Source organism: Carcharhinus amblyrhynchos, unplaced genomic scaffold (genome assembly GCF_965287045.1).
Source record: "Carcharhinus amblyrhynchos unplaced genomic scaffold, sCarAmb.v2.hapA chromosome_132, whole genome shotgun sequence".
Taxonomy (NCBI): Eukaryota; Metazoa; Chordata; class Chondrichthyes; order Carcharhiniformes; family Carcharhinidae; genus Carcharhinus; species Carcharhinus amblyrhynchos.
In genome coordinates, this window is record NW_027649872.1 from 122,113 (window position 1) to 134,761 (window position 12,649).

General features: G+C 49.7%; 1 protein-coding gene across 1 annotated transcript; it reads left to right on the forward strand.

Annotated features, from left to right (window-relative positions):
• The first annotated feature begins 1,808 nt into the window (after positions 1-1,808).
• LOC145338662 (C-type lectin domain family 4 member E-like) lies at positions 1,809-12,266 on the forward strand. Its single transcript, XM_080183053.1, has 5 exons — positions 1,809-1,875; positions 5,565-5,654; positions 8,757-8,899; positions 9,719-9,825; positions 12,263-12,266. Exons 1-5 carry the CDS (start codon positions 1,809-1,811, stop codon positions 12,264-12,266), a joined length of 411 nt encoding a protein of 136 aa, XP_080039179.1.
• The last annotated feature ends 383 nt before the right edge of the window (positions 12,267-12,649 follow it).

A 12,649-nucleotide genomic window follows, 5' to 3' on the forward strand; every position in this document is an offset into this window, starting at 1 on the left:
CTGGGTGTACAGGTACACAGAGTATTGATAGGCAGAGGGATCTGGGTGTACAGGTACACAGAGTATTGATAGGCAGAGGGATCTGGGTGTGCAGGTACACAGAGTATTGATAGGCAGAGAGATCTGGGTGTACAGGTACACAGAGTATTGATAGGCAGAGGGATCTGGGCGTACAGGTACACAGAGTATTGATAGGCAGAGGGATCTGGGCGTACAGGTACACAGAGTATTGATAGGCAGAGGGATCTGGGTGTACAGGCACACGGGGTCACTGAAAGTGGCAGTGCAGGGTGGAGAAGGTAGTCAGGAAGGCATACGGCAATGCTCGCCTTCATCGGCCGGGGGCACTGAGTTTAAAAATTGACAAGTCACGTTGCAGCTTTATAGAACCTCAGTGAGGCCACACTTGGAATATAGAGTTCAATTCTGGGTCTCCCACACTACCAGAAGGATGTGGAGGCTTTGGGAGAGGGTCACAGTAAAGATTTACCAGGATGTTGCCCCTGGTACGGAGGGGCATTAGCTCTGAGGAGAGGTTGGAGAAACTTGGTTTGTTCTCACTGGAGGTTGAGGGGGAGACCCTGATAGAAGTCGACAAGATGATGAGGGACAGAGTGGAGAGTCAGAAGCTTTTTCCCCCCAGGGTCAATTACTCGGGGGTGGGTAGGGGTGGGGGACAGGTTTAAGGTGCGAGGGACAAGGTTTAAAGGAGGTGCAGATTTTTTACACAGAGGGTGGTGGGAACTCGCTGCCTGGGGAAGTAGTGGAAACAGATAAAATCGTGAGTTTTAAACTGATCTCTCCTCTTTCTCCAAATTCCAGAGAGTATCGTCTAAACTGTTCAATCTCCCCTCATACGACAAACCCCCTCCTCTCTGGAATCAATCGAGTGATCCTCCTCGAACCTGCCTCCAATCTCACTCCATCTCTCCTCAAATACAGGGACCAGAACTGTGCCCAATACTCCAGGTGTACAAGGCTTTAGAATCTCCACTCTCCAGAACAGATCAAGGTTTCTTTATATTACCCTCTGCTTCCAATATTCATCAATCTAACAGATTATTTTGTGTTTGACATTTACAATCTCCCAATTGTATCTGTTCCTTTTCCAATCCAACATTCAACCTGAAATTAAACGTGTGTGTCTGAAGAGAAAGGCAGAAATCTTCAGATAGAGAGATGGAGAGAGAGAGAGGAAGAGACAGGGAGAGTTTGATAAGCTTCAGTTTGTGTATCAGTGTCAGAAATAGGCTAACATTAACACTGCAATGAAGTTACTGTGAAATTCCCCGAGTCGCCCACGCTCCTGTTCGGGTTACACTGAGGGAGAATTTAGCACGGCCCAATCCACCCTAACCAGCACGTCTTTCAGACTGTGGGGGAAACCGGAGCACCCGGAGGAAACCCACGCAGACACGGGGAGAATGTGCAGACTCCGCACAGACGGTGACCCAAGGCCAGGAATCGAATCCGGGTTGCTGACACTGTGCTCCCCACAGAGGGAGAGAGAAAGAAGCAGAAAGAGACAGAGAGAGTTTGAGAGAGGAAGAAAGACAGACACAGAAAGAGAGAGAAAGAGAGACACTTTCTGTCCCAGGGAGTGAGTACAACCAATCTCTGACGCTCATCGCAGGGGAAGTGGGTATTGCGAAAGGAACAAACCGTCACAAAGAGTTTGGAGGAAGTTCTCACACTCACATCGAATTTGAGGAGAGACTGAGACACAACTGGGAGAGAGAGAAGGAGACGGGAGAAAAAGTGAGAGAGACAGAGAAAGAGAGACAGAGAGACACAGGCAGACACAAAGGATGGAGGTGGGCAGAGACTATGTCAATACACGGAAAAAGAACGAGGACAGTTCAACACCCAGAACAGGTAAGAGAAATTCATAACAGAGAGATAGAGAGAGAGAGAGACAGAGAGGGGGGAAAGAGAGAGACATAGAGAGACAGAGAGGGAGAGAGAGAGAGAGAGACAAGAAGATGAGGGAGAATATTTCAACGGGAGAGTGTAGAAGCAATTTTACTCGAGATCTAAACCCATCCAACATCTGCCCTGGGAGTGTTTAACGGGGGGACCGTGTAGAGGGAGCTTTACTCTGTATCTAACCCTGTGCTGTACCTGTCCTGGGAGTGTTTGATGGGGGACAGTGTAGAGGGAGCTTTACTCTGTATCTAACCCCGTGCTGTACCTGTCCTGGGAGTGTTTGATGGGGGGACAGTGTAGAGGGAGCTTTACTCTGTATCTAACCCCGTGCTGTCCCTGTCCTGGGAGTGTTTGATGTGGGGGACAGTGTAGAGGGAGCTTTACTCTGTATCTAACCCCGTGCTGTACCTGTCCTGGGAGTGTTTGATGGGGGACAGTGTAGAGGGAGCTTTACTCTGTATCTAACCCCGTGCTGTCCCTGTCCTGGGAGTGTTTGATGGGGGTACAGTGTAGAGGGAGCTTTACTCTGTATCTAACCCCGTGCTGTACCTGTCCTGGGAGTGTTTGATGGGGGGACAGTGTAGAAGGGGCTTTACTCTGTATCTAACCCCGTGCTGTACCTGTCCTGGGAGTGTTTGATCGGGACAGCGTAGAGGGAGTTTGTCCGGTATTTAACCCCACGTGTATCATTCTCACAATTCTCTGTCCTGTAATTTTGTACAAGTTTCACAACATTCTGTACTTCTCGATTATAGATGACGTTGGACGGGAAACAGCTGGAGGAAGATGCCCAATAAATTCAACACATCTGGGTCTGGCCGCCCTAATTGTCCTCATCATCACTTTGGCAATTGCTATTGGACTGAGAGTCCAGGGTAGGTAACAGTCTGATATATCCCACACCCCTCACTGTAACACTCTGATATGCCCCACACCCCTCACTATAACACTCTGATATATCCCACACCCCTCACTGTAACACTCTGATATATCCCACACCCCTCACTGTAACACTCTGATATGCCCCACACCCCTCACTGTAACACTCTGATATGCCCCACACCCCTCACTGTAACACTCTGATATATCCCACACCCCTCACTGTAACACTCTGATATATCCCACACCCCTCACTGTAACACTCTGATATGCCCCACACCCCTCACTGTAACACTCTGATATGCCCCACACCCCTCACTGTAACACTCTGATATATCCCACACCCCTCACTGTAACACTCTGATATATCCCACACCCCTCACTGTAACACTCTGATATATCCCACACCCCTCACTGTAGCACTCTGATATATCCCACACCCCTCACTGTAACACTCTGATATATCCCACACCCCTCACTGTAACACTCTGATATATCCCACACCCCTCACTGTAACACTCTGATATATCCCACACCCCTCACTGTAACACTCTGATATGCCCCACACCCCTCACTATAACACTCTGATATATCCCACACCCCTCACTGTAACACTCTGATATATCCCACACCCCTCACTGTAACACTCTGATATGCCCCACACCCCTCACTGTAACACTCTGATATATAAGAACATAAGAACATAAGAAATAGGAGCAGGAGTAGGCCATCTGGCCCTTCGAGCCTGCCCCGCCATTCAATAAGATCATGGCTGATCTGTCGTGGCTCAGTTCCACTTTCCCGCCCTCTCCCCATAACCCTTAATCCCCTCTCTTATCAAAAACCCATCAACCCGTGTCTTAAAAATATTTAGCGAGGCAGCCTCCACCACTTCAACGGGCAGAGAATTCCAGAGATTCACCACCCTTTGAGTGAAGAAGTTCCTCCTCAACTCCGTTCTGAACCGCCCCCCCTCTATCTTGAGGCTGTGCCCCCTAGTCCTACTGTCTTTTTTGAGCGGGAAGAGTCTTTCCACCTCTATCCTATCCATCCCATTCATCATCTTATACGTCTCAATGAGATCTCCCCTCATTCTTCTAAACTCTAACGAGTACAAGCCTAGTTTATTCAGCCTCTCCTCATAGCTCAACCCCCTCAACTCCGGTATCAGCCTAGTAAACCTCCTCTGCACTCCCTCCAAGGCCAAAATATCCTTGCGCAGGTGCGGCGCCCAAAACTGCACACAGTACTCCAGCTGCGGCCTCACCAATGCCCTATACAGCTGCAGCAACACCTCCCTACTTTTATATTCAATCCCCCTCGCTATGAAGGCCAGCATCCCATTCGCCTTCCTGACCACCTGCTGCACCTGCAGGCTGGGTTTTTGCGACTCATGCACAAGGACCCCGAGGTCCCTCTGCACCGTCGCCTGCTGCAGTTTTTCGCCACGTAAGTAATAGTCCTTCCTACCATTCTTCCTACCAAAGTGGACCACCTCACACTTGCCAACATTAAATTCCATTTGCCATTTCCTGGCCCATTCGCCCAGCCTATCTAGATCCTTCTGCAGACTCTCCACACCCTCCGCACAATATCCCACACCCCTTTCTGTAACACTCTGATATATCCCACACCCCTCACTGTAACACTCTGATATATCCCACACCCCTCACTGTATCACTCTGATATATCCCACACCCCTCACTGTAACACTCTGATATGCCCCACACCCCTCACTGTAACACTCTGATATATCCCACACCCCTCACTGTAACACTCTGATATATCCCACACCCCTCACTGTAACACTCTGATATGCCCCACACCCCTCACTGTAACACTCTGATATATCGCACACCCCTCACTGTAACACTCTGATATGCCCCACCCCCCTCACTGTAACACTCTGATATATCTCACACCCCTCACTGTAACACTCTGATATATCCCACACCCCTCACTGTAACACTCTGATATATCCCACACCCCTCACTGTAAAACTCTGATATATCCCACACCCCTCACTGTAACACTCTGATATATCCCACACCCCTCACTGTAACACTCTGATATACCCCACACCCCTCACTGTAACACACTGATATACCCCACACCCCTCACTGTAACACTCTGATATATCCCACACCCCTCACTGTAACACTCTGATATATCCCACACCCCTCACTGTAACACTCTGATATATCCCACACCCCTCACTGTAAAACTCTGATATATCCCACACCCCTCACTGTAACACTCTGATATATCCCACACCCCTCACTGTAACACTCTGATATATCCCACACCCCTCACTGTAACACTCTGATATATCCCACACCCCTCACTGTAACACTCTGATATATCCCACACCCCTCACTGTAACACTCTGATATATCCCACACCCCTCACTGTAACACTCTGATATACCCCACACCCCTCACTGTAACACTCTGATATATCCCACACCCCTCACTGTAACACTCTGATATATCCCACACCCCTCACTGTAACACTCTGATATACCCCACACCCCTCACTGTAACACTCTGATATATCCCACACCCCTCACTGTAACACTCTGATATACCCCACACCCCTCACTGTAACACTCTGATATATCCCACACCCCTCACTGTAACACTCTGATATATCCCACACCCCTCACTGTAACACTCTGATATATCCCACACCCCTCACTGTAACTCTCTGATATATCCCACACCCCTCACTGTAACACTCTGATTTATTCCATTTCTTAGACCAGCAGGCGAGGAAACGCCTGGACGGAAAGTTCCAGAATGAGTCGGAGATTATAAGATCGCTGTGTGCGTTGATCCGAAACCACTCGGGTGAGTTTGTGCCAGGGGCCACACTGCCAACCCCCCCACCCCCCCGCCCAGTGTTCTACCCTCTGTCTGTTAAGAGATGCCCCTCGAAAGTCCCCCCCACAACCCACCACGTCCGTCTCCAAACGCCACAGTTTCCACACGGCAACAAGGCTCTCTGTGCTCTGCGTGGTGTTTCTGGCAAATGATGGGCTGAATGGCCTCCTCCTGTTCCTGTGTAACAGGCTGGAGAGAAAGGGGCTGAATGGCCTCCTCCTGTTAGAACATAAGAACATAAGAAATAGGAGCAGGAGTGGGCCATCTAGCCCTTCGAGCCTGCCCCGCCATTCAATAAGATCATGGCTGATCTGTCGTGGCTCAGTTCCACTTTCCCGCCCTCTCCCCATAACCCTTAATCCCCTCTCTTATCAAAAACCCATCAACCCGCTTCTTAAAAATATTTAGCGAGGCAGCCTCCACCACTTCAACGGGCAGAGAATTCCAGAGATTCACCACCCTTTGAGTGAAGAAGTTCCTCCTCAACTCCGTTCTAAACCGCCCCCCCTTTATCTTGAGGCTGTGCCCCCTAGTCCTACTGTCCTTTCTGAGCGGGAAGAGTCTCTCCACCTCTATCCTATCCATCCCATTCATCATCTTATACGTCTCAATGAGATCTCCCCTCATTCTTCTAAATTCTAACGAGTACAAGCCTAGTTTATTCAGCCTCTCCTCATAGCTCAACCCCCTCAACTCCGGTATCAGCCTAGTAAACCTTCTCTGCACTCCCTCCAAGGCCCAAATATCCTTGCGTAAGTGCGGCGCCCAAAACTGCACACAGTACTCCAGCTGCGGCCTCACCAATGCCCTATACAGCTGCAGCAAGACCTCCCTACTTTTATATTCAATCCCCCTCGCTATGAAGGCCAGCATCCCATTCGCCTTCCTGACCACCTGCTGCACCTGCAAGCTGGGTTTTTGCGACTCATGCACAAGGACCCCGAGGTCCCTCTGCACCGTCGCCTGCTGCAGTTTTTTGCCACGTAAGTAATAATCCTTCCTACCATTCTTCCTACCAAAGTGGACCACCTCACACTTGCCAACATTAAATTCCATTTGCCATTTCCTGGCCCATTCGCCCAGCCTATCTAGATCCTTCTGCAGACTCTCCACACCCTCCGCACAATTTGCCGTTTCCCCCAATCTTGGTGTCATCAGCAAATTTCGACACCCTACACTCGGTTCCCTCCTCCAGATCATCTATATAAATGGTAAATAGCTGAGGCCCCAGCACCGACCCCTGGGGCACTCCACTTGTCCTGTGTACGAGGCTGGAGGGACTTTTTTTGCCTCCTTCAAGAGCGAAAGGTTAATGGAGGAGAGAATTGACCGACTCAAGGACAAGGGAGGGAATCGTTGGGTGGAGCTGGGGGGAAATGGGTGAGGTGTTAAATGAATCCCTCCCGCTGGTATTCACCAGGGAGAAGGGCTTGGAGGATGATGACTCTGGGAAAGGGTGTGGAGACAGTTTGAGTCACGTTGAGATCAAAGAGGAGAAGGTATTGGGGTTCTTGAGAAACAGGAAGGTGGACAAGTCCCCCAGGGCCAGATGGAATATACCCCAGAATACTGAGAGGGGCGAGGGAGGAAACTGCTGGGGCCCCGAGAGAAATCTTTGTATCCTCACTGGCTACAGGGGAGATCCCAGAGGATTGGAGAAGAACCAGTGTTGTTCCTTTGTTTGAGAAGGGGAGCAAGGACAATCCAGGGAATTACAGGCCGCTGAGCCTTATGTCAGTGGTCAGGAAATTATTGGATAGGATTCTTTGAGACAGGATTGGGAATAAGGGGAGGTATTAGTGAGAGGCAACGTGGTTTTGTGAAGGGGAGGTCGGGTCTCACGATCTTGACTGAGCTTTTCGAGGGAGTGAGGACGGTGACTGATGAGGGTAGGGCAGTGGATGTTGTCTACCTGGACTCGAGTCAGGCCTTTGACAAGGTCCCTCCTGGCAGAGTGGGGCAGAAGGTGAAGTCACAGGGGGGGTCGGAGGTGAACTGGGAAGGCGGATACAGAACTGGCTCGGTCACAGAGACAGAGGGTAGGAGTGGAAGGGGGCGTTTCTGAATGGAGGGCCTGTGACGAGTGGTGTTCCTCAGGGATCAGAGCTGGGACCTTTGCTGTCTGTAATGTAGAGAAATGATTTGGGGGAAAATGTAACTGGTTCGATTAGTACGTTTGCTGACGTCAGAGAGGTTGGTGGATTTGCGGAAAGCGATGAGGAACGTCACAGGATCCAGCAGGATATCGATACTTGGAATATAGAGTTCAATTCTGGGTCACCCACACTACCAGAAGGATGTGGAGGCTTTGGGAGAGGGTCACAGAAAAGATTTACCAGGATGTTGCCCCGGGTACGGAGGGGAATTAGCTCTGAGGAGAGGTTGGAGAAACTTGGTTTGTTCTCACTGGAGGTTGAAGGGGAGACCTGATAGAAGTCTACAAGATGATGAGGGACAGAGTGGAGAGTCAGAAGCTTTTTCGCCCCCACTCAGGGTAGAAGAGTCAATTACTCGGGGGGGGGGGGAGCGGGGCACAGGTTTAAGGAGCAAAGAGGCAAGGTTTTACAGAGGGGGAAATGGTCCCTGGAACTCACTGCCGGGGGTGTCAGTGGAAGAAGATCGGATAGTGACATGAAAGGGGTGTCTGGACAAATCCATGAATAGGATGGGAATAGAGGGGTATGGTACCCGAAAGGGTAGGGGGTTTTAGTTCATTTGGGGCAGCATGGTCGGTGCAGGCTTGGAGGGGCCGAAGGGCCTGTTCCTGTGCTGTAATTTTCTTTGTTCTAATAAGAAGCTGGTTTTGCCCGCTTGTATTCAAAGTAACACAAGACAGGTTTTATTGAGGAGCTGCTCTCCGCGCAGCATCAAACGTCAAACAGAGTGTAAAACAACGGGGTAAACTCCCTCCCAAATAACATCTCCATCAAATTGTCTACGATCACTCATTCTGCACCAGATTTAAAAATGTATGACAGAGTGTAACAGGCCGGAGAGGGACTGACTGGCCTCATCCTGTCCCTGCTGTCACAATGGACTCCTCTGATTTAATTCTTCATTATTCCTCAGAGTCTCTCTGCCCGAACGGCTGGAAACTGCACGATAAAAGCTGCTACAGATTCTCCACACAACGAAAACACTGGGATTCGGCAAAGCGAGAATGTAAATCCCAAAACTCACATCTCCTCATCATCAACACAAAACAGGAACAGGTCAGAATGCTGGCAACATCCGTCAGAATGTGTAGGAGAGAAAATATCCCCCTGTACTGTCCCCATCAAACACTCCAAGGACAGGTACAGCACGGGGTTAGATACAGAGTAAAGCTCCCTCTACACTGTCCCCCCATCAAACACTCCCAGGACAGGTACAGCACAGGGTTAGATACAGAGTAAAGCTCCCTCTACACTGTCCCCATCAAACACTCCCAGGACAGGGACGGCACGGTGTCAGATACAGAGAAAAGATCCCTCTACACTGTCCCCCATCAAACACTCCCAGGACAGGAACAGCACGGGGTTAGATACAGAGTAAAGCTCCCTCTACAGTGTCCCCCCATCAAACACTCCCAGGACAGGTACAGCCCCGGGTTAGATACAGAGTAAAGCTCCCTCTACACTGTCCCCCCCATCAAACACTCCCAGGACAGGTACAGCACGGGGTTAGATACAGAGTAAAGCTCCCTCTACACTGTCCCCATCAAACACTCCCAGGACAGGTACAGCACAGGGTTAGATACAGAGTAAAGCTCCCTCTACACTGTCCCCCCATCAAACACTCCCAGGACAGGTACAGCACGGGGTTAGATACAGAGTAAAGCTCCCTCTAAACTGTCCCCCCATCAAACACTCCCAGGACAGGGACAGCACGGGGTTAGATACAGAGTAAAGCTCCCTCTACACTGTCCCCCCATCAAACACTCCCAGGACAGGTACAGCACGGGGTTAGATACAGAGTAAACACAGAGATAAGGAGCTGTGTGTGTGAGTTGAGACAGTGACAGTAACTCCACAAACTTGTTTCTTCTGCAGAATTTTCTTATCCAATCCATGCCGAACAAGAATGAAGAATATTTTATTGGACTCACAGATCGAGAGAGTGAAGGAAACTGGAAATGGGTGGATGTGACCCCAGTGAGGTGAGTCCCAACATCGCACCCGGATAGAGTGGGACAGTGGGATTAGTTTGGGGATTGATACAGGGCAATGGGGAGACAGTGGGACAGTGGGATTAGTTTGGGATTGATACAGGGCTATGGGGAGAGAGTGGGACAGTGGGATTAGTTTGGGATTGATACAGGGCTATGTAGAGAGAGTGGGACAGTGGGATTAGTTTGGGATTGATACAGGGCTATGGGGAGAGAGTGGGACAGTGGGATTAGTTTGGGGATTGATACAGGGCTATGGGGAGAGACTGGGACAGTGGGATTAGTTTGGGATTGATACAGGGCTATGGGGAGAGAGTGGGACAGTGGGATTAGTTTGGGATTGATACACGGCTATGGGGAGAGACTGGGACAGTGGGATTAGTTTGGGATTGATACAGGGCTATGGGGAGAGAGTGGGACAGTGGGATTAGTTTGGGATTGATACAGGGCTATGGGGAGAGACTGGGACAGTGGGATTAGTTTGGGATTGATACAGGGCTATGGGGAGAGACTGGGACAGTGGGATTAGTTTGGGATTGATACGGGGCTATGGTGAGAGAGTGGGACAGTGGGATTAGTTTGGGGATTGATACAGGGCTATGAGGAGAGAGTGGGACAGTGGGATTAGTTTGGGATTGATACACGGCTATGGGGAGAGAGTGGGACAGTGGGATTAGTTTGGGATTGATACAGGGCTATGGGGAGAGAGTGGGACAGTGGGATTAGTTTGGGGATTGATACAGGGCTATGGGGAGAGAGTGGGACAGTGGGATTAGTTTGGGGATTGATACAGGGCTATGGGGAGAGAGTGGGACGGTGGGATTAGTTTGGGATTGATACAGGGCTATGTAGAGAGAGTGGGACAGTGGGATTAGTTTGGGGATTGATACAGGGCTGTGGGGAGAGTGGGGCAGTGGGATTAGTTTGGGGATTGATACAGGGCTATGGGGAGAGAGTGGGACAGTGGGATTAGTTTGGGATTGATACAGGGCTGTGGGGAGAGAGTGGGACAGTGGGATTAGTTTGGGATTGATACAGGGCTGTGGGGAGAGAGTGGGACAGTGGGATTAGTTTGGGGATTGATACAGGGCTATGGGGAGAGAGTGGGACAGTCGGATTAGTTTGGGATTGATGTGGATCTGTTGGAATATTTGCCTATCTCTCGAAGGAATTTCATGGATTCTATCTCTCATTCCCAGTGATTCTCATTGGCTGCCGAATCAACCGGATAATAATCATAATGAAGACTGTGGCACATTTCGGAAAGAATCCCGTAAAGGTAATTTTGGCTGCAATGATGCCCCCTGTTCCTGGGAGTTCCCTTTTATCTGTGAGAAACCGGCTCCATCCTGGATCGGGGCAGCTGACTTTGAGAAATATTGTCCCTGAAGAGAGACTGGGACACAGAACGAGAGACTCAGGATTGTGTCAAGATCCCCACCCCCTCCATCCTTAACCTCAACCCCCCACTGTCCATATATTCCCCAGTGTGTCCTCTCTCTGTATCCTTCTGTTCCCCAGTGTGTCCTCTCTCTGTATCCCTCTGTTCCCCAGTGTGTCCTCTCTCTGTATCCCTCTGTTCCCCAGTGTGTTCTATCTCAGCACTGCCACCACCTTCCCATCTCCCTCCCACTTCCTTTTCCCCTCCCCCCAGCCCCAATCTCCCATTCCCCCACTCTGCTTCCCTTCAACAGAGCCCATTTGTCTTTGAATGTATGTATATAAGCAAACCTGAATAAACCAGTGTAGTTGGGTATGTGTGCTTCCTGTGTGTGTGCACTCCCCAGAGTTTCTGTCCCACAATGATATCCCAGATTGTAGATTTCTCTGGTTTTTGGAATCTTCCGGTAAATCAGCAGCAGAACTGTGTGTTTTTTATTGCTGAGAATAATGCTTTAAAATCGACTTGATTGGAATTTGTCTGCACTTGTGGTTGGACTGACCTTCCACGATATCTGCATTGAGGGGGTATTTCTGAGCTGTTTGAACTCTCTCTCTTGTGGGTTATATTGAGGGTTAAGTGTTTGTTTGGTGAACCGGATGGGTTTACACAGTCGCCCTGACAACGACTGGCTTTGCGACCGCAGATATTTCATTGGATTTAAATTCCACCATCCGCCACGGTGGGATTCGAACCCTTTCTCCCCCCGAGCATTATCCTGGGTCTCTGGATTACTAGCCCAGCGGCAATGCCACTGCGCCACCATCCTGTGGGCTTGTGCGCTCTCAGTTCCTTTCTGTTTAGCCTGCCCGGGGCTGTTATTGATAAACTGCGCTCCAACCTTTGACTCAGCTGAGACGCTCATCGAAGCAAGAACGCCCTGAGGTTGCTGTGGAGAAAAATTGCTGAGGTTTGGAGCGATGCTTTAAAAGGGGGAAATCGCTGTGTTCTGTTTGTCTTTTTGTTTCATCGTTTTATTTTTTGAAGATAAACTAACCAGGAGATGGTAGATATCCGGGTCGGTTGCGGTGAACCCAGTTACTCAGTTTGGAGACGCGTTCCGGGGGATTGGATCAGACCCAGGAGCTTCTGTTTAACGGGACGAGAATCCCAGCGACAGAATAGATGCCACACGATCGTCAAGGTGTGTCTGGCGGGTCACAGAGTGTGAGCATCAGTGTCACCAACACTTGGAGCAGGAGTTTGTGTATTTACCATATCTTATTCGCTCCGTGTATCTATTCGCTCGTTACTGCGTGTGTTTTTTTTTCTGTTTAAGTTTATATATTAAAGATTCTCTTTGATCTTGGAGTCCTGTTGCTTATTTCCTGCTTCTAGACCCTGCCACACATTCTACACTTTCAATGAGTGAGA

Excerpts from the sequence above, each read along its gene's own strand:
- LOC145338662 (XM_080183053.1), top strand. The coding sequence starts at position 1,809 with ATGGAGGTGGGCAGAGACTATGTCAATACACGGAAAAAGAACGAGGAC. Across the intron at positions 5,655-8,756 it reads GTTGATCCGAAACCACTCGG|AGTCTCTCTGCCCGAACGGC; the intron begins GTGAGTTTGTGC and ends ATTATTCCTCAG. Across the intron at positions 8,900-9,718 it reads TCAACACAAAACAGGAACAG|AATTTTCTTATCCAATCCAT; the intron begins GTCAGAATGCTG and ends TTTCTTCTGCAG.